The sequence below is a fragment of the Podarcis muralis genome, chromosome 2 (genome assembly GCF_964188315.1).
Source record: "Podarcis muralis chromosome 2, rPodMur119.hap1.1, whole genome shotgun sequence".
Classification (NCBI taxonomy): Eukaryota; Metazoa; Chordata; class Lepidosauria; order Squamata; family Lacertidae; genus Podarcis; species Podarcis muralis.
The window spans coordinates 117,986,249-118,013,946 of NC_135656.1; the positions used below are offsets into that span (position 1 = coordinate 117,986,249).

Sequence of the window (27,698 nt, forward strand, 5' to 3'; positions counted from 1 at the left end):
CCTCCTCCTTTCTCTCTGATTCCTCCTCTCCACAATGCCCATAGACCCGTTTTTGGGGCACAGCCTACTTTCTTTAGCTTATCCTAGCCCCCTGATCAGTTTCATGAGAACCACCACTTCATTTCTCCAACCACCATATAGAGGCCCTCCAAACCCAAGAGCTTTGTGCCTTCTTCAGCGTCTCCTCTCTAATAGGTCTTTCCGTTCTTGCTTTTTAATAATAATAATTTTATTATTTATACCCCGCCCATCTGGCCGGGCCTCACCAGCCTGTGCCCCCCTGATCTTTCCCTCAAGTCCTCCTTCTGGTTCCTGATTCTCAATCTGTTTCCTAATCTGGAGCCTCCCCTCAGCTAAACAGCCTGTGCTCCCTTGCTCCTTAATTTTTTTACACAGTGAGAACTGTTCCCCCTCTTTCAGCGCTCGTGTGAGATTCTTTTTTTAAAAAATCCCAGCCAAACTGATAGCTTACCCTTCCCTCACAGGGTCTGGACAGACAGCAAATCTTGAGACAACTGTCAGAATTAAGCCTTATCAGAGGAATTGGCCACTCTCCAGGCACCGGGCTTAATTCCTTGTTGACCTCCCCGTCTGCGACTCCCGGCAAGATCAGGCGAGGCCTCTATCGGCGATCCTCCTCTAACGTGAGAAGAACACACCACTCCTCCCCTCTTCCCTGCCATCCCCAGGGAGGGGAAAGAGACAGACAGAAATGTATTTACATGCCTTTATTTCTGTCTTTCCAGCAGTACAGAGAAACGTGTCTGTACTCTCTTAACACCAACAGCAGAGAGAGAAAACTCCTCCCCTGTACTTCCAGTACAGGTCAGATGACACTCTGAGCTAACACCCGGTGCTCAGTACAGTGAATAGACTGTCCCTTTGTTCCCACGGTACAGTCCCAAGCATCAACATCCTGTTTGGCTTTCCAGCCATCTGGAGCTCGCTGCTGCATTGCTCCTTTTTCGTAACAACCTCCCCCAAAAGAATCAATGCTTTTTGTTGCGAGCAAAGCTTGATCCAGAGAAGAAAACAAACAGTTGTTATACATATAACACTCCCCTGTTGTTTCAGTTTCACCCTTGGAACTCCCCACCACTGGTTTCCCCAGTGTACCTCTCTGGTTGTCTGGCTTCCAAGGAATGAGTGCATCTGCATTACCTTGGCTAGCAACTCTCTGTTGTGACTTAGACACTGCTTCAACCTGTCCTCGGTTGTGTACAACAGCAACACATGCAACAGCTAAGTTCATTCCCTTACTAGTCAGAACTCAGAATGCTCATGAACCAGCTCAGCCAATCAGTGCCAGAGGCTGCCCTGATGTAAGAGCAATGCAGTATGAACAGCCCTATTCTGGCCCCTCTGCAGAGTCTCTTTTTGTGTTGTGAAGAGGATGTTTTCCCGATCCAATGGGAATGAGCAACTTGGCTGCAAAGCAGGTGCCTCATGGCCGAGTGTGAGTGGAAATCCTTGTGCTCTTGGGATAATAATAATAATAATAATAATAATAATAATAATAATAATAATAATATATTTATTCCCCAGCCACTCTGGGCGGCTTCCAAAAAATAAATAAATTAAAATACGATCTGAATACAGTGGGATTTGAAAAGCAAAGAAAGCTACTTTGTTCAACAAATGGTTTCCTTTTGAGAATTAACACTGCTTTGTATACAGCTGCAATTTAATTTCTAAGCTGTGTCTCTATTGCTCTTTACAACTGGAAACCTAATAAAAATATAACAAGGAAAGAACAGGACATGTATTTGGAAACAAGGACTAACACAAAATGCTAATGGCAAAGTCACACAACCTCACCTTCATCCTATGCACGGTCTAATCGTGTGCATGTTTACTCTGAAGGAGGACACTCAAATATGTCCAATGGGGTTTTGGAAGAGAGAATAAATTAGTTCAAACCACACTTTTTAAGTGATCTGACCTAATTCATCACTCTGGGACTTAAATGCATACCAGACAGAGCACAGCTATGGATACCTCTGATTTTTAAAAATGAAGTTTTTGTTTTGTTTGTTTGTTTGTTTGTTTGTTTGTTTGTTTGTTTTGAAGGGTACAAAATGCATATTTTAGTGGGGACGGGTATTGGAAAGCATACCAGGGAAAAATGAGATTTTTAGAGGGAGTCAGTGCCTAAAATGCATACAGTTTAAAATGTGAATTTTTCCATGCTAAAAAAAAAAAATTCACAAAAGACAAGAGCTATTAATGAGCGTGTTCAAAACCTGACATTGATCCATCCATCCATTACTCTCCAGTAAATGTGGATAAGATGCCCACGTTGGAGGCCCTTTGAAATCCATTGGCTTACAGACACACACACACACACACACACACACACTTGCATTGGACAGGGCATTGTTGGGGCGTTTGTGTGCATAACACAAAGTCTCTTGCTACCACATGCAAGAGGGAAAAGAGACAACGGGACCTTCCTCAATTAATGGGGGGGGGGGAGGCACCTACATCAGCCGTTCACAGTGCTTGCTCACAGAGAGAAACTCTTTGCACCTGTTCAGAGCAGGAAGGAGGGCAGGTGTTTGTCCTAGTATCCAATGAAATGTGGACATGTTCAAAGTGGGCATGTTCAATGTAGGCGAGGCTGAGCCAGTACAAACAGCAACTGAGCAGGAAGAACAAATAGTGTCTCCTACATTGCGGGTTTTTGAGGGGATATTTGGTGAGACCCTTCACAGGCGCCATAAAGTTGAAAGGTAAAGGATCCCTGGACGGTTAAGTCCAGTCAAAGGCGACTGTGGGGTTGCGGTGCTCATCTTGCTTTCAGGCTGAAGGAGCCGGTGTTTGTCCACAGACAAACTTTAAGCAGGACTAAACCACTTCTGGTGCAACGGGACACCATGACGGAAACCAGAGCGCACGGAAACGCTGTTTACCTTCCCGCTACAGCAGTATCTATCTACTTGCACTGGCGTGCTTTCGAACAGCTAGATTGGCAGGAGCTGGGACAGAGCAACGGGAGCTCACTCCGTTGCAGGGATTCGAACTGCCAACCTTCTGATCGGCAAGCCCAAGAGGCTCAGTGGTTCTGGTGGACACCTGGGCACCCATGGACACCATGTTGGCAAACCTTGCCCTAGGCAGTCGACATGAATAAATAATAATAATAATAATAATAATAATAATAATAATAATAATAATATTTATACCCCACACAACTGGCTGAGTTCCCTAGCCACTCTGGGCAGCTTACAGCATATCTAAAAACATAATAAAAACATTGATCCATTAAAAACCTCCTGTCAGGGGCTCAGGGGCTGAGCCAAAGGGGAAAGAGGAGTTGGAGAGCGAAGGGGAGGAATCTGAGGGGAGCTTAGGAGGGTATGACAGTGACCCGAGAGATTCCATGAGTCTCTCCAGCGAATCAGAAGATTCTCAGAAAGAGGGGCCCAGGGTCAGGGCAAGGGGGGCAGCGGTGAGTCCCCAAGCGGCAGCTGGAGATCAGGGCCAGCTTCCCTGCCAGAGCGTAGCGGGGGGGAAGAAACCCACAGATCAGAACCGGCGTCCACTCTAGCAGGGAGAGAGAGAGAGCCAGAGCTGACCACGCCTCCGTCGGAGAGTGGAGGGGCGGAGCAGAGGTCATTTCCAGCCAGCCCCTCCGAAGGAGGAAGCAGTGACAGGAGCAGTGTAGCCGTTAGGAGGAAAGTGGCCGGCTGGGCGCGCGCGCCAAGTTCAAATGTGCAGGCGCGCGGGTCAGCAGAAAATCCGGATTGGGAGCCGGGTCCCAAAGCCCGCAGGAGACAGGGGGAGGAGTCAGAGGAATCCGCCTCCGAAGAGTCCAGGAGGGGTGGAACCCCAGGGGGCAGGAGGACCCAGAGGAGAAAAGAGCAGAGGAAGAGGTGGAGCAAAGCTAGGGTGTTAAACTGGTGTAGGGGAGGGGAAGAGTCAGACGGAGCTTCAACGGTCTAGAGTTACAGACGTAGGGATGCGCGCCACGGATGTAAAACCAACAATGAACTTCAATAAAGACTTCTGTATATAAAGAGACACTGGTGTTGGTCCTTAGTGAGCTGGGACCTGAGGCACCCCTGACACCTCCCAATACAGGGTTGCCTTCAGATGTCTTCTAAAAGTTGTGTAATTTTTTTATCTCCTTTTTTATCTCTGAAGGGAGGGCGTTCCACAGGGAGGGCGCTGCTACCAAGATGGCCCTCTACACAACTATCCAGGTCATTACAAACTAATTAATGGAAACATGCAGTTAAAAACCATTCAACTAACTGAGTAATTATAAAACCACAAATAAGTCACGAGCATTAAAGAGGGAGTCCTGCAAAGGAGCAACCATGGAAGAGACCCAGCTGTTCAGCTCTCCAAAACCAAAGATGGTTGGAACAGGACCTCATCTGCTACTCTTAAGAGTATGGGGAAGTTAATATGGAGACTTCACCTCCTGTGTGAATTCTCTGATGCCGAATAAGATTTGTGCTCTGGCTGAAGCTCTTTCCACACGCTAAGCATTTATACGGCTTCTGCCCTGTGTGAATCCTTTGATGTTTAACAAGGCCTGATTGGTCGCAAAAGGTCTTGCTGCAGTCCGAGCATTTATACGGTCTCTCTCCCGTGTGGATTCTCTGATGTGACGTAAGGTGCGTACTCTGACTGAAACTCTTCCCGCACTCCAAGCATTTATACGGCCTCTCCCCTGTGTGAATTGTCTTGTGGTTAATAAGGCCGGACTGATTACAAAACCCTTTCCCACAGTCAGAACACTTGTACGGTTTCTCCCCGGTATGGATTCTCTGATGTGATGTAAGGCTCGTACTATGGCGGAAACTCTTTTCACACTCGGCGCATTTGTACGGTTTCTCGCCTGTGTGAATTCTCTGGTGTTGAATAAGACTAGTGCTCTGGTTGAAACTCTTGCTGCAGTGCGAGCAACTGTATGGCCTCTCCCCTGTGTGGATGCGTTGATGTGACGTGAGGTGCGTGCTCTGACTGAAGCTCTTTCCACATTCCAAGCATTTATACGGCTTCACCCCCGAGTGGAGCATCTGATATTCTGTGACGCTTCTGTGCTGGCTGAAGCTCTTCCCAAACTTTAAGCTTTTGTTGGTTTTCTCCCCTGTGTGGATTCTCCAATGTGCACTGAGGCACTTGCTCTTCCTCTTCTCTGCTTGTTCTTCTTCTTGAACTATGATTTTATGGAAGTCTCCATCCTGGCAAGGAATGGCTTTATCTCTGCCCTTCTCCATGTGGATTCCCTCTGGCCTCTTCGATCCATCTTGATTCCAGAAGTTCTCTTTCAATGCCTCCTGCTGGCCTGCTTCTGAGGAGGTCCTGTGAGGTTCACCTTCATCTTCGCTCTCCCATACACCACCATCTGAAATGAAGAAAGAAACCTGATAAAAGCCATGAACGAATCATTCAAAACCAGGAATCAATCAATCAATCAATCAATCAATCAATCAATCAATTAATCACAGACCTCCTTAATAATACTCATAGAATGGGAACGTTCTTTCATATGTGGTGGACTTGCAAAAAGTTAAAAGAGTATTGAGAAATGATACATAATGAATTGAAAAAAATGTTTAAAAGTACTTCCCACCCCCTCCCAAAACCAGAGTCCTTTCTGCTGGGAATAATTCAGTCTGAAATTCCTAGGTGTAAAAAAAGGTTATTTATGTATGCCTCTACTGCAGCCCGTGTTTAGTTAGCCCCAAAATGGAAAAAAGTGAGGTCCCAACTAAAGAAGATTGGCAACTTAAAGTGATGGGATATGCGCAGCTTGAGGACTGAACATATAGAATAAGAGAACAAGAAGAACATACGTTTGTTGAAAATATGGGAAATAAAAGCTGAAAACGTTGGCAGCATTAAGATAAATTCAACAGTGTAAACAAGTTTTGATGGAGGCAGTAATGGAATACTGAATGGTGTAGGCTTTTTTTGTAAAAAAACTTGTTTACACTGTTGAATTTATCTTAATGCTGCCAGCATTTTCAGCTGTACAGAGTTATTTCCCATATATTCAATCAATGTTTTCCAATCTTCTCTAAACGTATGTTCTTCTATTTCTCTTATCCTGCCCGCAGGCCTTAGTTTGGGGACCCCTGCCATAGGCTCTGGAGATAGAAAAATGGAGAGTAGCTTCTGGAGGTCAGCCCAGCAGGAAATGTCAAATTATCCAAGACACACATGGAAAACCCTCCTCTCCTTACCCAGCAGGTCCTCCTCGTCCTCTTCCTGCTTGGCTGCTGCATGCGGCTGCTTCTCCCCAGCCTCAGGTGGTGCCTGGCCAGACATGGAGAAACCTGCAACCACCGCCACCGCCTCCTCCTCAAAGACCACCTGCAACAAGCAGAGCATCTCTCTTGCATTAGTATACCTGAAGGAGCGTCTCCACCCCCATCGTTCAGCCTGGACACTGAGGTCCAGCTCTGAGGGCCTTCTGGCGTTTCCCTCACTGCGAGAAGCCAAGTTACAGGGAACCAGGCAGAGGGCCTTCTTGGTAGTGGTGCCCGCCCTGTGGAACACCCATCAGATATAAAGGACCTGAAGGAGCGTCTCCACCCCCATCGTTCAGCCTGGACACTGAGGTCCAGCTCTGAGGGCTTTCTGGCGTTTCCCTCACTGCGAGAAGCCAAGTTACAGGGAACCAGGCAGAGGGCCTTCTTGGTAGTGGTGCCCGCCCTGTGGAACACCCATCAGATATAAAGGACCTGAAGGAGCGTCTCCACCCCATTGTTCTGCCCGGACACTGAGGTCCAGCGCCAAGGGCCTTCTGGCGGTTCCCTCCCTGCAAGAAGTGAGGTTCCAGGGAACCAGGCAGAGGGCCTTCTTGGTAGTGGCACCCGCCCTGTGGAATGCCCTCCCACCGATGTCAAAGAGAAAAACAACTACTAGACTTTTAGAAGACATCTGAAGGCAGCCCTGTTTAGGGAAGCTTTTAATGTTTAATAGATTATTGAATTTTAATATTTTGTTGGAAGCCACCCAGAGTGGCTGGGGAAACCCAGCCAGATGGGCGGGGTATAAATAATAAATTACTATTGTTATTATTATTATTAGGGAAAGTATAAGAAGCAAAGGTTTGCTTGCATCCTCCACCCTGCCCTTAGCAACCTCATTGCCATGCAGAGGGGAGGAATGAGGACTCAGTTTCATTAAGGCACATTTAGGCGCAAGACGGACCTGGCAACAAAATGCCGCCGCTCAGGAGCGCTCCTGTTCAGGATGCCAGCCAGACCCTTTTCCAGCCATACCATTCCATCCCATCCCCAGGTTCCCTGCCCTACTGCCAGTCAGCATTCTGCGCCCACTGAGCATGCTCAGTCTTCTTGGGACTGGTTTTCCCACTTCTGTACTACTGCAAAACTACAGGTTCCTCTGTGGCCCACCTGCCCATCATAGAATCATACAATGTTAGAGCTGGAAGGGACACCAAGGGTCATCTAGTCCAACCCCTTGCAATACAGGAATCCTGCCCGCAGCCATCCTTGGGTGGGCTCGAACCACCAACCTTCTGTGCAATAGTCAGATACACTGACCAAACCTTATGAGGAACAGTTGAAGGAGAAGGGTATGCTTAGCCTGGAAAAGAGGAGGCCGAGAGGAGACATGAGAGCTATCTTCAAATACTGTCATACCTTGGGTTACAGATGCTTCAGGTTGCGCGTTTTCGGGTTACGGACGTGCCGAAATCCAGAAGTACCGGAACGGGTTACCTCCGGGTTTCGGCGCTCGCACATGTGCAGAAGCGCTAAATCGCGCTTTGTGCATGCGCAGAAGTGCAACCCGCGCGTGCACAGATGTGGCGCTGCGGGTTGCGAACGCTGCCTCCCACATGGATGTGTGAGAATTCCTGCTCCATGATTGCAGTCATAGGATTGTTGTCTTTCACATGACGGTGTATGTTTTGACTCCACAGAGTGGGATGTGATGGAGGCAGGATGTTTGTGTTACTGTGTTTCGTGAAGTGGGACTATTGGCCTTTGTTCTTTTTCTCTTTGCTGCCTGATGCTAGAGAGAGAGGGAGCCATGTTGCAGTGCTCTGTGTGTGTGTTTATATGTAAATAAAGTAGATTAGCCAAAATGCTGAGTTGCTGAGGTCTGTCACGCAATGATGCAAAGACTCTGCGGATCCCTAAGTGTGCCGGTGTCTGTTGGCATCGGTCGCTATGATGTTTGGGCTGAAGAAAACTTTGAAGCTCCCGAACGATTGATCAGGAGGGAGAGAACATGCCAGTCGGGCATGTGTCTCTGCCAGAGTCCTACTCGAGTGTAGGCTGAACTCCTGACAGGATCATGTTTGCAACCTGAGTGTCTACTGTATCTCAAGGGCTGTCACATGGAAGAGGGAGCATGCTTGTCTTCTGCTCTGGAAGGCAGGACTCGAACCCATGGCTTCAAGCTCCAAGAAAGGAGATTTCGACTAAACATTAGGAAGAGCTTTCTTGACAGCAAGAGCTGTTTGAACAGTGGAACGGTCTCTCTCGGGAGATTGTGGACTCTCCTTCCTTGGAGGTTTTCAAGCAGAGGCTGAATGGCCATCTGTCATGGATGCTTTAGCTGAGATTCCTGCATTGCAGGGGGTTGGACTAGATGACCGTTGGGGGTCCCCTTCCAACTCTACAATTCTATATGATTTCCTGATACCTTCCTTCTTCTGTGTGGATGGTAACTACGTAAGGTTTTTCCTGAGTAAAGGCTGGCAGTCGGGTTGGCTGCTAGCGTGTAGGACTGTAAGGGGATTCCTTCTGTGGCCAGCTTTGTGGCTGAGTCGCAGAACCCAGCCATGCAACTCGGAATTGGACACCATGAAGCCCTAAGGGGAGCCTGGATCAGGCCAAAGGCCTGCCTAGTTGAGCATCCTGTTCTCACAGTGGCCCAATGGGAAGCCCACAAGCCGGACTAGGCCAGGCCACCGATACTGACACTAACCACAGCCAAGTGGTCCCACCTGGCTTTCCAGATTGACCCGAGTCTCCTGCTGCCTCAACAGGAAACCTTCTGCCAGGGCCACCGCCTGGGAGCAGGTCTCCGGGCCGCGATCCCTGACCCAGCTCTGGATCTCCGCTGGCAGGATGGCCAGGAACTGCTCCAGGACCAGCAGCTCCAGGATCTGCTCCTTCGAGTGCCTCTCCACTTTCAGCCACCCCTGGCAGAGCTCCTGGAGGTGGCTGTAGGCGCCGCTGGGCCCCTCGGCCTCCTGGTAGCAGAAGTGCCTGAAGTGTTGGCGCAGCTTCTCCCTCCTCAAGGCGTCCCCTCTCAAGATGGCTGCCTTCACTTTCCCATAATCCTCTCTGTCTCCGGCGTCCAGCCTCTCAAAGGCCCACTCGGCTTCCCCCCTGAGGGCCGGAAGGAGTCGGGCTGCCCACTCCACCTTGGGCCACCGGCAGGCTTGGGCCACTTGCTCGAAGGAAGCCAGAAAGCCCTTGGCGTCGTCCCAGGGGGTGGGCTCCTCCGGCAACTGGGGGGCTCCCCATTCCGAGTGAGGGGACTCCACTGTCCTCAAAAACTCCTGCCACTGGGCTTCCCAGCAATGGGCCAAGCCCTCTTCCGATTCCTCCTTCACGCGATGTGCGGTCCCCCTTTCGAGGAACCCCTCGGCGTTCCCCGAATGCCTTGCTCTGGGGAGTTCACTCTGCGCCTCCAAATCCATCCTGGGTTTGCGGCCACCAGCATTCAAGAGGGCATGAGCGGCTTTCCCTGTTCCTTCCGGTTCCTCTCTTTCTCCCCGGGCTGCAGGATATTCCTCCTCCATCTTCATCCTTGGGCAAAGGTGCGCTGTGGAAAGTTCCAGAAGAAACCACAGTGAGCAAGGGCCTGAAAAGCAGAAAGAAAGAAATTGACAGAGGTGAACGGTCAGCCTCTCGCAGGGCTGGAATAAATGAACTCTCCCTATTTTTCTTTTCTTTCTTTCTTTTCTGAGAAATTTGATTATATGGGAAGATTGTGGTCAGCTGCAGGAGAGAATGGGGCTCTTGGCCCTTTGTGTAGAAGCTACAAGCTGCCATGCCTCCTCACTGTTACTGCATTAATACTGCCTGGAAGTGGATGGGAAATGCCAGAAAGAAAGAAAGAAAGAAAGAAAGAAAGAAAGAGAGAGGCTGGCCGAGGAAAGGCTGTGATTCAGTGGTAGAGATCTGCCTTGCACTCAGGAGGTCCCCATGGCAGTGATTCTCAAACTTTTTTCCTCTGGGACACACTTTGAGAATAAATATTTGCTCACACTGCACCAGGATTTTTTTTATTTTTTATTGATGGAACAAAAAGAAACAACTCATAGCAGATTTCAAACACGTAACACAACTACTTTATAACATGATCATGGGATGTACGGAAAGTATAAAACAATGCAGCGACGTAAGAGCATCAGTCATTCCCAAAATATAATTCTAAACGAGCCTCTGACATACGCACCTTAAGTACATATACAAAATCAAAAGTTAAAAGCTTCCCTTATACAGGACTGTCGTTCCTATCTAGCGTAGCCCATGGGTAGGCAGGGACGCGGGTGGCGCTGTGGGTTAAACCACAGAGCCTAGGACTTGCTGATCAGAAGGTTGGCGGTTCGAATACCTGCGACAGGGTCAGCTCCCATTGCTCGGTCCCTGATCCTACCAACCTAGCAGTTCGAAAGCACCTCAAAGTGCAAGTAGATAAATAGGTACCGCTCCGGCGGGAAGGTAAACGGCGTTTCCGTGCGCTGCTCTGGTTCGCCAGAAGGCGGCTTAGTCATGCTGGCCACATGACCCGGAAGCTGTATGCCGGCTCCCTTGGCCAATAAAGCGAGATGAGCGCCGCAACCCCAGAGTCGGCCACGGCCATGGTCACGGGTCCCTTTACCTTAACCTTTATGGGTAGGCAAACTAAGGCCCGGGGGCTGGATCTGACCCAATCGCCTTCTCAATCCGGCCTACGGATGGTCTGGGAATCAACGTGTTTTTACATGAGTAGAATGTGCCCTTTTATTTAAAATGCATCTCTGGGTTATTTGTGGGCATAGGAATTCATTCATCCCCCCCAATATAGTCCGGTCCCCCACAAGGTCTGAGGGACAGTGGACCGGCCCCCTGCTGAAAAAGTTTGCTGACCCCTGGCGGCGTAGCCCCCCAACATTTCTCCAATGAAAATAAAAAGCCCGACATTGTGGGATCAAATCAGAAACTGGGACAGCTTCTCTAAATCCGGGACTGTCCCTGGAAAATAGGGAGACTTGGAGGGTCTGAGAGAGGCAGCAGCTTCCTATGGCTGAACTGGGGTGGGGGGGCACTGCCTCCCCTTATCCCCAATTGAACCAGCCCCAATCCTGCATTTGTGCAAAGCTCTTGCTGGATCTGGAAGGGGCTGAGTGGGAAGAAGAAGGAGGAGGAGGATGACAACGACAACAACTTATTATTTATACCCCGCCCATCTGGCTGGGTTTCCCCAGCCACTCTGGGCGGCTTCCAACAGAATAATCCTGTGGGGGGGGGATCTGAAGGGGCTTCTCTCTCCCCCCCCTCATTTTATACCCCTCCAGCTACTTTGCCCTCCTTCCCCTCCAGATGACCCCCAATTCTCCCTTCCCAGTCCTTTGCCTGCCCCCGCCCGCTCCCTTTAGCTGTTCACCTCCTTTCTGGGCCTTTCTGCTGCTTCTGCCTCTTTCTCCAGTCTTCCTGCAGATGCAAAGCAATGCAATGCAGCCCACTCCCCCTTTCCCCCCACTACAGACAGGGAAAAAGGGCAATTTGCTAATCCCTTTCCATCCCTCTCTCCTGTCCTCTCTAGGAAGCAGGAGGGGGAAACTCCTTCGGCTTAACCCTTTCGGGGCATCGCTGTCTTAAAAAAACAACAACCACAAAGCAAAACTAGGACATCTCCGATTTGGATTATTAAAAATGTCAAAAGTCCCTGGTGCGAATAAAAAAACTCTGGTGCTTTTAGGGAGAGTGCACCTGGTTGTTTATATTATCATAGATTTATAGATTTGTAGAACTGGAAATAATTGCTGTTAGCTGCTCTGAGCCCAGCTCCGGCTGGGGAGGGCAGGATATACAATTTATTATTATTATTATTATTATTATTATTATTATTATTATTATTATTATTATTATTATTATTATACCTAAGGGCCATCTTTCCGCAGGACCTGCAAGACAGAGCTGTTCCACCTGCCCTTTGGTTGGGACTCACTCTGACCCTTATGTTTCCTTCCCCTTATGGTTTTGATCTATGGGCTACTTTTAAAATGAGGCTGCATTTTAAATTGCATTTTAACCTGTATTTTAAGTTGGTGTTTTTTTTCCTATTGGCTCTGGCCGGGGTGTAAATGAAATTATTATTATTATGACTATTATTATTACTATTATCTCGTCCAACCCACTGCAATGCAGGAATGCTTCTTAACGTGTGAGGTGCCTGTCTTTAGGAACCCACCTCATCTTCATGATTGTAAAATTCCTTAACATCGTTTTTTCGTTTTTTAAATACTTTGCTTTAATGTTGTGAGTTGCCCTGGGGCCTGTAGGTAATTAACAAACAAGCAAGCAAAGAAACAAGCAAGCAAATAACATATAGTACATAAATTCGATTAAAAAAATATTAAAATAGTTTTACTTGTTTTCGGTGTTTTTTATTTTTAAAAACAAAAACAAAAAATGGTGTTATTTAACTTTTTAAATACTGGTATATATTGTGTGGTGTTAGTTATGTTCTGCCTGCACTGGAGCAACACCTCCACTGAAAGAAAGAACAAGAAAACTGGGATTTTTCACGTTTTGGAAAGTGATGGGGGTAAATGTGGGGCAATGTGAGGCGGTCCCATAAATACGAGGGCCCTAAGCCACAAAGGGCTTTAAAGATAATGTAGAATTAGCTAATCCAAGGGCTCTAATTGGAGTAGGCTTTCTCCCTTTTATATCATCGTTGTTGGCATCCGTCCGTCTCAATAGACAATGGAGTGTGCCTCCAAGGGTGAAGTCAAACCACTGTGTTAGCAGCACAGAAGTGACCTCCATCGGGCACAAGCCTGGGCAGTGTGTCTGGAGGTCCTGGGCTGCCCAGATGTCCAGACCTCCCTCTTGGCCTCGTTGATGTGGTCCAAAGGAAAGCAGAGCAAGATGTTTGGCGCCTGTGTAGGGCTTACTCCTTAGCCTTTTCTTCTCCTGAAGATAACCCACAAGGCAGCGGAGAATTAGGAGCAGAGTTTTTCTTCTCCTAGATGGACTATTTTCCCAGATGGATGAGGCCCAGATGAATGCAGTGGTACCTCGGGTTAAGAACTTACAGTGGTACCTCGCAAGACGAAATTAATTCGTTCCGCGAGTTTTTTCTTCTTGCGAGTTTTTTGTCTTGCGAAGCACGGTTTCCCATAGGAATGCATTGAAAATCAATCAATGCGTTCCTATGGAAACCGCCTTCAGACCAGGTCCGGGGACAGTCTGTCCCCCGACCTCTTCTGAAGGCTGAGGGGGGGGGGACAAGGGCTTTTCTTCCCACCGCCAGCCTTCAGAAGGCTTCGCTGCCGCCCGCCAGCATTTTAAGATCGCCCCGGGACAGCGGAGAAGTCTCCGCTGTCCCGGGAAGGCAGGCGGGGGGGAGCAAAGACTTTTGCCCCCCGCCGGCCTTCAGAAGAGGTCCAGGACCTCTTCTGAAGGCCAGTGGGGGGCAAAAGTCTTTGTTCCCCCCCACCTGCCTTCAAAAGCCGTCGGGATAGCGGAGAAACGCGCTGCGCTTCTCTGCTATCCCGGGAAGGCAGGCGGTCGGGAGCAAAGACTTTGCTCCCGACCGCCAGCATTTTAAAAGAGGTCCCCGGAGATTTCCCTATGGGCTTTCTTCTTGCGAAGCAAGCCCATAGGGAAATTCGTCTGGCGAAGCACCTCGAAAAACGGAAAACTCTTTCTTCTTGCGAGTTTTCCGTCTAGCGAGGCATTCGTCTTGCGAGGTACCACTGTAATTTGTTCTGGAGGTCCGTTCTTAACCTGAAGCTGTTCTTAACCTGAAGCACCACTTTAGCTAATGGGGCTTCCCCCTGCCGCCGCGTGATTTCTGTTCTCATCCTGAAGCAAGGTTCTTAACCCGAGGTACTATTTCTGGGTTAGCGGAGTCTGTAACCTGAAGCGTCTGTAACCTGAAATGTCTGTAACCCGAGGTATCACTGTAATAATTATTTTAGGCTATATCTCTCAAAAGTGTTGTTCCCACCTTGTTTAATTTATCCTGCCATTTTCCTTCCACACTCATCTCATACTTCGGCGCCATTCCTACTCTGCGGTTAAAGCACTGTGACGCCACTTTTAACAGCCATGGCTTCCCCGCAAAGAATTCTAGGATCTGTCGTCCGCTGAGAGTTGTGCTACAATTCCCAGAGTGGTTTAACAACCAACCCTCTCTTTTCAGGGAACTCTGGGATCTGTAGCTCTGTGAGGGGAACAGGGTTCTCCAAACAGCTCTCAGAACCCGTAACAAACTACAGCTCCCATGATTCCTTGGGGGAAGCCATGGTGATGGAAGTGGCACCAGGGCACCTTAAATGTATGGTGGGAACATGACCTAAGTTGCTCTTCCGAGGTTCCCTGCCCCAGATCTTGAGGCAGAGCCAGCCTGCGCACCTGATAATGAAGTCGAGTTAAGGAATGCAAACCTTTCTGAAGCTGCCCTGAACGTGAACAATTTGTGAAAGGGATAGAACCACAAGTTCTTTCGTCAACTCGGGATAGGGCTGCCATCTGGTGGCAGAGCCGGCAAAATGTGTGGGATTTCAAGGCTGATTGTCTAAAAAAAGCTGAAGAAGTTTCCTAAATATAAAAAGGTCAAGAACTTCGAGTTTCTTTTTCCAAAAAAATAATAATAATAAAAATCAGGAACTTTTGTGTCTTCTAGAAATATGCCAACCCTTACTTGGATACAATTTTAGTTTCAAACAAACGGAAGAAACAGGAGCACAAAAGCTTATTCAAAACCACCAACTTTTAATTCTCCCCCCTCCCCTCGTTAATGTAATGTGGAATTGATAGTCAAATGGGAGAAGCAAGAGGGTCAGTGCCTTGGAATAAGCCATTTGAGGAGAGAGCCTGGGGTGGGAGAGAGCAGGAAGGGGTCATCTCCCTTCTCAGCGATGGTCTCTGCCGGGGACGGAGGTGGCTGTAGTCTGTTTCATGAGACACAGAAGGAGGGGGGCACTTTGTTGGTCTCTCCCCACCTTCTCAGGAGACGAAGTCACTTGCCTCTTGAGACCCCCGATTTCAAGGACCACCAACTGGTCAACTGTTGAGGCGAGGGAAAGAGAAATAAATCACCGAGACGACAGGAAGAGGGTTAAGCTAAAGTCCATTCTGCAAGACTTTAGCAGGTAATGTTCACAACCACACACTATGGTACAGTGGTGCCCCGCAAGACGAATGCCTTGCAAGACGGAAAACCCGCTAGACGAAAGGGTTTTCCGTTTTGGAGGTGCTTCGCAAAACGAATTTCCTATGGGCTTGCTTTGCAAGACGAAAATGTCTTGCGAGTTCCTGCAGGTTTTTTCCCTCCCCCCCCCTTTTTCCCAAGCCGCTAAGCCGCTTATCAGCTGATCCGCTAAGCCGCTTAACAGCTGATCCGCTAAGCCGCTAAGCCGCTTATCAGCTGATCCGCTAAGCCGCTAATAGCGCTAATCCGCTAATGGGCTTGCTTCGCAAGACGAAAAAACCGCAAGACGAAGAGACTCGTGGAACGGATTCTTTTCGTCTTGCGAGGCACCACTGTACCACTTTAAAAAGTCATGGCTTCCCCCAACGGATTCTGGGAGCTGAGAGGTGCTGAGAGTGTAAAGAGAGACCCCTACTCCCCTCACAGAGCTACAATTCCCAAAGTTCCCTGCAAAAAGTAACAATACTTATTGGCTTATCTCTCATGACCGTTGTCAGGTTGACTAGTTAAATATCATTAAGCCTATTAGGTAGTTTTTTAAAGCTCTAAATTATAGCTCCGAATTACTGGCCTGCCTCACATGGATGCTGTCAAGCTGAGAAGCTTGGTATAATAATATATAATAATATAATATAATATAATATAATATAATATAATATAATATAATATAATATAATATAATATAATATAATATAATATGTGTTACATCTTACTGGCCATCTTACATGAATAACAATAATTACTGGCCTACCCCTCAGGGTTGTTGTCAGCCTTACCACCTAAGCAACATTAAGTGCTAAAAACAGACTAGGCAAAGGCTAGTGAACGCTGTTCCGTTATTCTTACATGGGCCACTCAAGTTCCCAGCAGTGCCCCTCCTGGTTGTGGCGCTTGGCTACTGGTTCATAGGACCTCACAGAAGGCTTGTTTTTCCTCGATTCCGGGTGTCCCCCTCGTCCGTTAGCAGGAGGGGCCTTGTACCTCCATGTCGTCCTCGTCATCTTCCTCACATCTCTCCAGCTCACGCCTCCGGGCTCGGTAAGAAGCTGAAAGGGGACAGAGGGAAAAGGCCGTTTCACTGCGGACCATGACCTCTTGCGGTCACCTCACTGGGATACACGGGGCTGGGCCCTTCCCACGACCCCCATTATGAAGAGCCAAGCTGAGAACCACGAGAAAACGTTACCACTGGAATGGAGTGCTCTGGTTGTGGTGTTCAGCCAGCCACGCCCTCCTTCAGTACTCCATTCCGCCTCTTTGCCAACGGACACTCAACATTCTGTGCCCACTGGGCATGCTCAGTCACTATTAACGTACTGGTGGGATCGATGCTCAACATTACCCAGCAAATGGGCCAACTCAGCCTCAGCCCAGTATACCTGAAGGAGCGTCTCCACCCCCATCATTCTGCCCAGACACTGAGGTCCAGTGCCAAGGGCCTTCTGGTGGTTTCCTCCCTGTGAGAAGTGAGGATACAGGGAACCAGGCAGAGGGCCTTCTTGGTGGTGGTGCCTGCCCTGTGGAATGCCCTCCCATCAGATGTCAAAGAGATAAACAACTACCGTATTTTTCGCTCTATAACACACACCTGACCATAACACGCACATCGTTTTTAGAGGAGGAAAACAAGGGAAAAAACATTCTGAATGAAACAGTGGATGTATCATTTTTGTGCTTCATGCTGTGGCCACAGACATGTGATCTGATGGTGAATTTGGGGTGACCCAATGCAAAAATCCTGAGAATCCCTGTGGATCCATGCTTTGTAACCATGTTTTTGCACCATTGCAGCCCCAGGCAACAGTGGGTGCGTGATTTTGGGGGGGCAGGCTGTAGCCATGGACATGCTATGTGCTCTGATGGTGAATTTGGGCTGACCCAATGCAAAGATCCTGAGGATCCATGTGGATCCATGCTTTTTAACCACATTTTAAGTGGGGAGGGAAGGAAAAACACAGAACGGACAAGGAGCACGAGAGGGGTGTGCAGAGAAGCAGCTGGCTAAGAATGCAGGAGAGGGGTATAACGGGAGGGAGGAAAGGAAGGCAAAAGTTTTCCCTCACCTACCCACCCAAGCCAACCAGCTCGCGCTCTCTCTCTCTCTCTCTCCCCCTCCTGCACAGAGGCGACACTCTGCTTTCCCCTCTTCTTGCCTGGAGGGGAGGGGCTTTCCCTGCTCTTTGTTCCGTTTGAGCAAACACAGCAAGGAAACAGAGGTGGGTGGGCAGTAAGACCCTGAGGCAGAATGCAGGAAAGCAGCCGCTTCCTCTTTTCAGGTTTCCCTTCTCCGTGACTCGCGATTTGATTTTTGCCTGATTTTTTGGCTCCAGGGACCACACATTCGCTCAATAACACGCACAGACATTTCCCCTTCCTTTTTAGGAGAAAAAATCTGCGTGTTATAGAAGGAAAAATACGGTACCTGACATTTAGAAGAACTCTGAAGGCAGCCCTGTTCAGGGAAGTTTTGAATGTCTGACATTTTAATGTATTTTTAATCTTTGTTTTCTTTTTTAAATATCAAGGAAATAAACAACTCTCTGACTTTTAGAAGACATCTGAAGGCAGCCCTCTTTAGGGAAGTTTTTTATGTTTGATGTTTTAGCATGCTTTTAATACTCTATTGGAAGCCGCCCAGAGTGGCTGGGAAAACCCAGCCAGATGGGCTGGGTATAAATAACCAGGAAAGGTATGAAGAGGGCGGAGCAGAGACAGACAAGGCAACAAAGTCTCAGATTGCTTGGGAGAGGACAGCCGTAGGAAGGTGGGGACCTTCGGCTCTCACAACTGCCTTATTGGGGCAAGATCTACCGGGATCTGTGTTGCTGTGCTCACTAGGCCTGGCCTCTGGAGCTGATTGTTTCTTTGAATGAAGAGTTAACGTCACTGACGCCTGCTGCTGGCACCCTCCCCTGACATAAAGCTTCCACTTACCTGGCAGGTGACGGTCCTTGAAGGGGGGGCGTCCCGCCGCGTCCCACACGGCCCGCATCCGGTTGAAATACGGGGGGATGACCGCAGGCTTCTCCCTCCCTTCCGCGGCAGGCCTCCCGGCCGCAAAAAAGTCCGTCTTCAGCTGTTTCCACTTTGATCGGAGCTGGTCGATGTTCCTGACGAAGCCCTGAGCCTGGAGCTGGTCCCTGATCCTCTCCCAGTGTTGGTGCCCCCTCTGGGAGCTGCTGCTCATCAGGAGGGCCAGGGCGGGACTGGCTTTGATGCTGCTCAGCAAGGCCACAACTTCCTTCCCTTCCCACCGCTGGCCACGGATGCGGGAGGGAACCATCTTGTGGAGGACGGGGGGTTGGCCGGGGGAGCCCATGTGCTGGGCGCCACAGAAATACATGCGCTTGTAGGGTTTCTCCCCGGCGTGGGTCCTTTGATGGACGAGGAGCTTTGCACTGCACAGGAAGTACTTCCCGCAGACTTGGCATTTTACCGGCTTCACCCCCATCCGAGTTCTCGTCGGGAGGATGGCGTTCCGGCCGTAAGAACCGTAGGCGGTCCGTTTCCGGTTGGTGTCGATTCCTACCGGGACTGCAGCCGGGGTTTCCGTGGGGGTCAGGCAACCCAATCCATCGACTTCCTCTGCCATCAGCTTTTCCTGACGGCCCTCTGCTCTTCCCTGGCGCCCTGAGGCATTTTCTTGCGCGCAACACTCGGAAAAGCTCTCTTCCGTTTTCCACACAGATGTCCCGTGCGGACACTCGGCCTCAGAGTCTTCCGCCGCGTAGTCTTCCCCGTTGCAGATGGCGACCCAACCTTTGGCTGCTGGAGGAAGGAGGAGAGAATCCTAAATACAACCAGAGCTTTGAGAGAAACGAGACTTGGAAACAGAGGGGGAACGCGGTTATGTGATAGAGGGGGAAAAAGCACGTTCTTTTCAAAGACCTTGGGTGCAACTTTAGGGCAGCCCTGTTTAGGGAAGCTTTTAATGTGTTATGCATTACTGTATTTTAATATTTTGTTGGAAGCCGCCAGAGTAGCTGGGGAAGTCCAGCCAGATGGGCGGGAAATGAATGAATGAATGAATAAATATTATGCAGTACAGTCGTACCTTGGTTGCTGAATGCCTTGGAACTCGTACTTTTTGGCTGCTGAACGATTGGAAACCAGAAGTGAGTGTTCCAGTTTTCGAACGATTTTCAGAAGCCAAATGCCTGGCGCGGCTTCTGATTGGCTTCAGGAGCTTCCTGCAGCTAATCAGAAGCCACACTTTGGTTTCCGAACGTTTTTGAAGTCGAACGGACTTCCGGAATGGATTCTGTTCGACTTCCAAGGTATGACTGTATATTTAACAAGGTGATCCCTTTCATTACAGGTCAGTCAGTCTGACTCTCTAGCCACTAATACGCTTACACTGATAATAATAATAATAATAATAATAATAATAATAATAATAATAATAATAATAATTGTAATAATTTTGTGTCAGGGGCTCAGGAGCAGAGGCACAGGAGAGGGAGGAAATAGAGACCGAGGGGGAGGAATCTGAAGGAAATGTTAGCGATGACAGCCGTCCGAGGTCTCTGAGTCTCTCCAGCGACTCGGAGGATTCACAGAAAGGGGCTCCCATGGTCAGAGCAAGGGGGGTGCCTAGGGGGACACCCCAGGAAGAAGGGGCAAGAGGGGACTCAGAGAGCAGCAGTTGGAAATCAGGACCAGCTTCTCCACCAGAGCGCAGTAGGGGGGAGGAGTCCCAGGCATCGGGATCAGGCGGCGCACCGCCAGCGGGAGGACATGAGTCAGGATTGGCCACACCTCCATCGGAGAGCGAGGAAACGGTCAAAAGGAAGGTCGGAGACTGGGCGCGCGCACCAAGTTCAAATGTACAAGAGGGAGGCGCAGTGGGCAGCCCAGATAGGGAGCCAGGTCCTAAAGCCCGCCGAAAGGAGGGAGGAGACTCAGGGGGGTCAGCGTCAGAAGAGTCCAGGACGGAAGGGACCCCGGGGGTAGAAGGACCCAGAGGAGAAAGGAGAGACGGAAGAGGTGGAGTAAGGTTAGAGTCTTAAACTGGTGTACAGGGGGCGGAGACTCAGATGGAGCTTCGCCGGTCTAGCCTCTAAGACGTAGAGCTGGGGCGCTCCGGTTTGGAAATGGAAACTGTACTTCAATAAAGACTTTTGTACATTACTGCCGGCTAGCGTTGGTCCTCTGTGAGCTGGGACCTGGAGCCAGCTCTGACATTTTGGTTTTGGCATCTGGGAATCAATGGAGGAGTGGGCCTTTGGGGTTGAAGTCAAACTGTTGTAAGGTTGCAGTGCCTGGCTTTCTCCCCATACCCAGCAGGCCAGCTTCTGCGTCGTCATCTTCCTGCTTGGTGTCGATGCAGAGAAGCCTCTGCTTGTTCAGGGACGGACCCTGGCCTTCTTCGGAGGAACTCCCAGCCACCTCTTCAAACGTCACCTGAAAGAGCAGAGAGGAATCTGGTCAAGGCGGAACTGAGATCTGCTCTGAAGAAGATTTTGGTCTGAGCAAGTCCCTCAGTTCTCATCAGCAAATTCATATCCGAGATAAATCCATATAACTTAGGGATGGCGGGGGACCTGCAGTCCTCATCCCATTGTTCTTGGACTGCAATTCCCATTGTTCCCTGAGCATTGGCTATGGGAGTTAGAGCTCAAAAGTATCTGGAGGGAACTGGAGGTTGGGAGGCAAAAAAGATGGACAGAGATCCTAGCTGTTAAAATTGGAAATCCCTCATAGACCCTTTTGTGTGAAAATGAATTAATGACATTTGGATTCGAGGACTGAAGATAATGTTTGTTTATAGAAACTTGTGTTGTTAGGTGTTATATAGGAGTGGATGAAGTGAATATTGCTTATATACAGCAGACAGATGAAGAATTGGAAGTTCTTTGGTTTCTGGATAGCTCAGTTGGTTAGAGCAAAGCACTGATAATTCCAAGGTTGCAGATTTGATTCCCCATACGGGCATGTTGCACACTGAAAGAAAATTTTATGAGAATGAGGTACCAGTGGTATTTGACTCCTACTAAGTTAGCAAAAATGTATAGGACAAGTTCAAAGATCTGCTGGAAATGTAAAAAAGAAGGTAACTTTTATCATATGTGATGGACGAGTAAAGGAGTAAAAGCATTCTGGGAGATGATATATAATGAAATGAACAAAATGCTTAAAATAACTTTTGTTAAGGAACCAGAAGCTTTTTTATTAGGAATTACAGGTACCGACATACCAAAGGAGCAGAAAAGCCTCTTTATGTATGGAATAACAGCCGCCCGAATGCTACTAGCCCAGAGACGGAAAGAAGACAAAGTCCCTACAAGAGAGGAATGGCGAACTAAGCTGATGGACTATGCTGAGATGGCAAAACTGGAAAACTCAGAAACCAAGAGGATAAAAACTTTACAAAAGAATGGGGAAAATTCATAAGCTGCTTAGGAGACCACTGTAAGCAGATGGAAACAAGAGCAGGATTCTGAGTCCACTTGTAGTGTAAAAATTACTTTGGATAATATGGTATGATAATATGATAATATGGTATGATTGGAGTATGGATGAATATGCAGTTGTAGATGTTTAAAATGAGACCCCACGGAGGGGATGGGAGGAAATCCCAAGATTCGGAGAATCTCTTTATATAGATATGTTGTTGTTTTTTCTTTTTGTTTATCTGTATTTTGTATTAGTAAACTGATTTTTAAAAAACGATTCCCCATATGGGAGAGCTGCATATTCCTGCATTCCAGGAGGGCTGGACTAGAGGATTCTCAGGGTCCCTTCCAACTGTACAGTTGATTCTTTGAACTTTATTTTTCTTTCTCTCTTTTAATACCTTTTCTGTCTCTTTCTCTTTACCTTTCTCCCTCTTTCCCACCCCCTCTTCTCTCTCTGTTTTTATCTTATTTAGATTAACGCTTTAGTTTGGATTTTAAAAATGTATTTCATAATAAGCTTTTATTTCTCTATATAAAGCTAAAGGGTAAAGGGACCCCTGACCATTAGATCCACTCGCGGACGACTCTGGGGTTGCAGTGCTCATCTCGCTTTGTTGGCCGAGGGAGCCGGTGTACAGCTTCCGGATCATGTGGCCAGCATGACTAAGCCGCTTCTGGCGAACCAGAGCAGCGCATGGAAATGCCGTTTACCTTCCCGCTGGAGCGGTACCTATTTATCTACTTGCACTCTGACGTGCTTTCGAACTGCTAGGTTGGCAGGAGCAGGATCCAAGCAACGGGAGCTCACCCCGTCGCGGGGATCCGAACCGCCAACCTTCTGATCGGCAAGCCCAAGAGGCTCAGTGGTTTAACCCTAATAAACCCTAGTAAAGTTGATTATTTTAAGAAAAGAAGGAAAAGGTGGCCATATGGCCTCACCTGGCTTTCTTGGCTCTGGGCCACTTCCTGCCTCAACAGGAAGTCCTCGGCCAGGGCCACCGCCTGGGAGCAGGTCTCTGGCCCACACTCCCTGACCCAGCTCTGGATGTGGGCTGGCAGGATGGTCAAGAGCTGCTCCAGGATCAGCAGCTCCAGGATCTGCTCCTTGGAGTGCCTTTCGAATTTCAGCCACTGGCAGCAGAGTTCCTGCAGCCGGACGTAGGCCCCTCTCGGCCCCTCGGCCTCCTGGTACAAGAAGCGACGGAAATGCTGGCGGATCTTCTCCCGGCTCATGGCATCCCCTCGCAAGATGGCCGCCTTCACTTTCCCATAATCCTCTCTGTCTCGGGCCTGGAGCCTGCGGAAGGCCCGCTCGGCTTCCCCGCTGAGGGCTGGCAGCAGTCGGGCCACCCACTCCTCTCGGGGCCACCGGCAGGCTTGGGCCACCTGCTCGAAGGAGGCCAGGAAGGCATTGGCGTCGTCCCATGGCGAAGACTTCTCTGCAAAGGCTGGGGTGCCCCAGTCCGGATGAGGTGACTCCACCGTCTTCAGGAACTCCTGCCACTGGACTTCCCAGAGCTCAAGGGAGCTCTCGCTTGGCTCTTGTTTGATCTGATCCCCCGGCATCCGTCTCAGGAATTCTCGGATGTTCCCAGCTTGGAGGACGTGAGGGGCTTTCGCCGCTCCTGCCGCCTCTCCCGATGTTGGTCCTGTGGGGGTCTGATCCCCTCTTTTCATATTGGAGAAGGTTCACGGAAGAGGGAACAAAAACCGAGCGGAAAATTCCAGAATAAATTCCGGTGATCGGCTGAGGAAAAAGAGGGGGAAAGGTCATGAGAGAGAATGAGCACAAATAAAGAACTGACAACAAACTTGGAGGGGTAGCTAATGCCGCAGAAGACAGAATCAGAATTCACAATGAGATTGACAGATTGGAGAACTGGGCCTGAGCTAAGAAAATGAATTTCAATAGAGACAAATGTAAGGTTGTCCACTTAGGCAGGAAGAACTAGATGCACAAATACAGTCATACCTCATGTTACGTTTGCTTCAGATTGAGCGTTTTCAGGTTGCGTTCTGCGGTGACCCGGAAGTACTGCAAAGGGTTACTTCTGGGTTTCGCCACTTGTGCATGCGCAGACACGCAAAATGATGTCACACGCATGCGCAGAAGTGGCGAATCACGACCCGCACACGCACAGATGCGGGTTGCCTTCTGCTCATGTTGTGAACGGGCCTCCGGAACAGATCCCGTTCGCAACCAGAGGCACCACTGTATAGGATGAGGAAACACCTGGCTTACTAGCAGGACATGTGAAAAGGATCTAGGGGTTTTGATGGACCAAAGCTTAACAAGTGACGCAGCAGCAAAAAAAATGCCCATGTTATTCTAAGCTGCATTAACAAAAGTCTAGTGTCCAGATCAAGGGAAGTCTTAGTCTCACTCTATTCCATAGCTGTCAACTTTTCCCTTTTCTTGCGAGGAATCCTATTTGGAATAAGGGAATTTCCCTTCAAAAAAGGGAAACCTTGACAGCTATGCTCTATTCTGCCTTGGTCAGACCACACCTGGAATACTGTGTCCAGTTCTGGGCACCACAATTTACAAAGGACATTGACAAGCTGGAATGTGTGCAGAGGAGGGCGACCAAGATGATCAAGGGTCTGGAAACTAAACCTTATGAGGAACGGTTGAAGGAGCTGGGTATGTTTAGCCTGGAAAAGAGGAGACTGAGAGGAGACAGGAGAGCCATCTTCAAATATCTCAAGGGCTGTCCCATGGAAGAGGGAGCATGCTTGTTTTCTCCTGCTGTGGAGGGTAGGACCCGAACCACAATAATAATAATAATAATAATAATAATAATAATAATAATAATAATTTATTATTTGTACCCCGCCCATCTGGCTGGGTTTCCCCAGCCACTCTGGGCGGCTTCCATAGAAACCAAAAATACACTAAAATATCACACGTTAAAAACTTTCCTGAACAGGGCTGCCTTAAGATGTCTTCTGAATGTCAGGTAGTTGTGGCAGAAATGACTGGCAGAATCCGAGATCTGGGAGAAGAGTTAGTGGAAGAGGACTGGAAGAAATTTAAAGACTACCTGCAGAAGCATTGCAAAATGTACGAATGTTAAAATGATGCAGGATATAAAGATAATATGGCATTAGTGACTTAGTTGAAAAGAATATGCAAAAAAGGTTTTATGAGAAGAAGGGTGAAAAAATTAGAATAATATTATGTCAAATTTAAATAATTGATATAAAGGGAAAAATTGGAGACATAATAGTCGAAATGTACAATACAAAATAAGATTTGAAAAAGGGTAAGGCACTGCTGAAGAAGATTGTATAAAAGGGAACACAGAAAAGGGAGATGTGAGGGAGTCTGGAAGGAGGGTTATGAAAATAATTAGTAAGAAACTGGAATTTTATGTCTTTTTATGTCTTTTTGCTTTTTCTACTTTTTTATGTTTTTTACTGTATTTTTCTGTTTTTATGTGATTGTGATAATGTTTTTCTTTTTTCTCTCTCTCTTTTTTCATGCTTTGATTGTGAAGTGTGTTTTATTGTTAAAAACTTTAATAAATATCTTTATAAAAAAAAATGAATGTCAGGTAGTTGTTTATCGCTTTGACATCTGATGGGAGGGCATTCCACAGGGCGGGCGCCACTACCGAGAAGGCCCTCTGCCTGGTTCCCTGTAGCTTTGCTTCTCGCAATGAGGGAACCGCCAGAAGGCCCTGGGCACTGGACCTCAGCGTCCAGGCAGAACGATGGGGGTGGAGACGCTCCTTCAGGTATACTGGACCGAGGCCGTTTAGGGCTTTAAAAGTAAGCACCAACACTTTGAATTGTGCTCGGAAACGTACTGGGAGCCAATGTAGGTCTTTCAAGACCGGTGTTATATGGTCTCGGCGGCCGCCCCCAGTCACCAGTCTAGCTGCCGCATTCTGGATTAGTTGTAGTTTCCGAGTCACCTTCAAAGGTAGCCCCACGTTGAGCGCATTGCAGTAGTCCAAGCAGGAGATAACCAGAGCAGGCACCACTCTGGCGAGACAATCTGCAGGCAGATAGGGTCTCATCCTGCGTACCAGATGGAGCTGGTAAACAGCTGCCCTGGACACAGATTTGACCTGTGCCTCCATGGACAGCTGTGAGTCCAAAATGACTCCCAGGCTGCGCACCTGGTCCTTCAGGGGCACAGTTACCCCATTCAGGACCAGGGAATCCTCCACACCTGCCCGCCTCCTGTCCCCCAAAAACAGTACTTCTGTCTTGTCAGGATTCAACCTCAATCTGTTAGCCGCCATCCATCCTCCAACCGCCTCCAGGCACTCACACAGCACCTTCACCGCCTTCACTGGTTCTGATTTAAAAGAGAGGTAGAGAGGGCTTCAAGTCGCAAGAAAGGAGATTCCGACTAAACATCAGGAAAAACTTTCTGATTCTAACAGTTGTTCGACAGTGGAATAGACTCCAAAGGGAGGTTGTGGACTCTCCTTCCTTGGGAAGATTTTAAGCCGAGGTTGGAGGGCCATCTGTCATGGATGCTTTCGCTGAGATTCCTGCATCGCAGGGGGTTGGACTAGATGACCCTGGGAACCCCTACAGTTCTATGATTCTATGCCCTGTACAAGGCAGCTTCTCTTGGGGAGAGACCACCACCTTCCATCACACCCCAGTGATTTTGCTGTGTGCGTTGCTATATCAGAAGGAGGCATCTCCAGACAGGCAACTTTAGCAGGGATTTACGCTTTACGCACACAGGAAAAGAGGGAACGAAATTAACGTTTGCAAAAGGTCTTCCCTCCCAAAAGAAGAGCAGAGTCCGACCCTCCTGAGGTCACCAGGCAGCTTTTGCAACCGGAGAGACAGAGGAAAGTGGTGGTGGGAGATCTTATTAAACCTCGATCTTGCAAATCCCTCCACCCACCGCCCAATACCTTTTCCAGGCTGGATCCTGCTCTCCTCTCTTGTTTTCTGCAGCGAAAGGTAATTCAAAAGCCCATCTCAGGACCATCCCAGGGAGCTGGGAGGACTCGCCTTCCTCATTGCCTCTCTAGGAAGCCAGTAGCTCGTCGCTTTTAACCCTTTGGGGTTGACTTTCCCCGCCACCAACCAGGGAAGCGAGAGGTGTAACCTGCCTGGTTCGGGCTCCAGAGGGAGAGAAGGGATTTAAACAAGGAAAGCAGGAGGAGGGCAGATTTTCATCCATTCATTCTTAGCACGGCAGCGGGTCACGATTGGCAGATATTCAACCGGTGAAGCTTCCCCACTTCCTTCTGAATCGAGGCTCCCAAAGGCAGAGGAACCCTGCCAAGGGGGAAGGTGGCAACCTGCCTGCCGCGCGTGCCTTTTTCTTTTTTAATGGGATCGTCTAATTATTTCAGTTACAGCTGCTTATATTTTAATGAAATTGATGTATTGTGGATTTTGAGTATGCATGCTACGCTTTAGCAGGATTGCTTTCTTGTGTTGTTATAAATGTGGACGCTTACATGCTAAGGTTTATAGGGGGTTGCTTTATTATATATTTAAATTATTGTGGATCTTTATATCTGGATGATTAACCTAATTAGGGATGCTTGTGGTTTTAATGTTGCATAAATGTCTATATGCTTCTGGTTTAATGATGCATAAATGTTTATAGCTGTAAAAAGCATGGAAGCCTACTTTGGCATTATATATTGATTGGCATCTGCCAGTCTTGGAAAACAATGGAGAAGTGCATCTTTGAGGGTGAAGTCAAACTGTTGGAAGCTCGCAGCGCCTGCTGCGGCTGCAGAGACCAATACAGGACAGACATGTTTTGTTGCAACCAGGGAAGGTGACAGCGTCTGGTTGTGTTGTTGCAGATGCACCATGGTGTTTCTCTTCTCTGCACTCCTCCCAGTGGTCATTTCTTCTCTGGTCACTGCTGTCAATTTGACCACAAACTTGACATGAGCCAACAGTGTGACGCAGCAGCTAAAAAAGCAAATG

The 27,698-nt window shown here is 48.5% G+C and overlaps 1 protein-coding gene across 1 annotated transcript; it reads right to left on the reverse strand.

The window, feature by feature from the left end:
* Nucleotides 1-3,155: 3,155 nt before the first annotated feature.
* On the reverse strand, nucleotides 3,156-26,786 carry LOC114591100 (uncharacterized). The gene is made up of 11 exons (XM_077923582.1): nucleotides 26,660-26,786; nucleotides 22,713-23,520; nucleotides 20,655-20,778; nucleotides 18,116-19,143; nucleotides 16,222-16,421; nucleotides 11,596-11,801; nucleotides 8,919-9,807; nucleotides 8,667-8,782; nucleotides 6,201-6,515; nucleotides 4,072-5,359; nucleotides 3,156-3,272 (listed from the first exon to the last, which is right to left on the reverse strand). The coding sequence occupies exons 2-10, from the start codon at nucleotides 23,448-23,450 to the stop codon at nucleotides 4,392-4,394; spliced, it is 4,584 nt and encodes a 1,527-aa protein (XP_077779708.1). The 5' UTR covers nucleotides 23,451-23,520; nucleotides 26,660-26,786; the 3' UTR covers nucleotides 3,156-3,272; nucleotides 4,072-4,391.
* Nucleotides 26,787-27,698: the final 912 nt, after the last annotated feature.

Bases quoted from the DNA above. Each gene is read 5' to 3' on its own strand.
- LOC114591100 (XM_077923582.1), bottom strand. From the start codon at position 23,450: ATGAAAAGAGGGGATCAGACCCCCACAGGACCAACATCGGGAGAGGCG. The intron at 19,144-20,654 runs GTATGGGGAGAA...TCCTTCCTCCAG, and splicing joins CGCAGAAGCTGGCCTGCTGG to CAGCCAAAGGTTGGGTCGCC. The intron at 8,783-8,918 runs GTGTCAGTATCG...TCCAATTCCGAG, and splicing joins GGACCACTTGGCTGTGGTTA to TTGCATGGCTGGGTTCTGCG.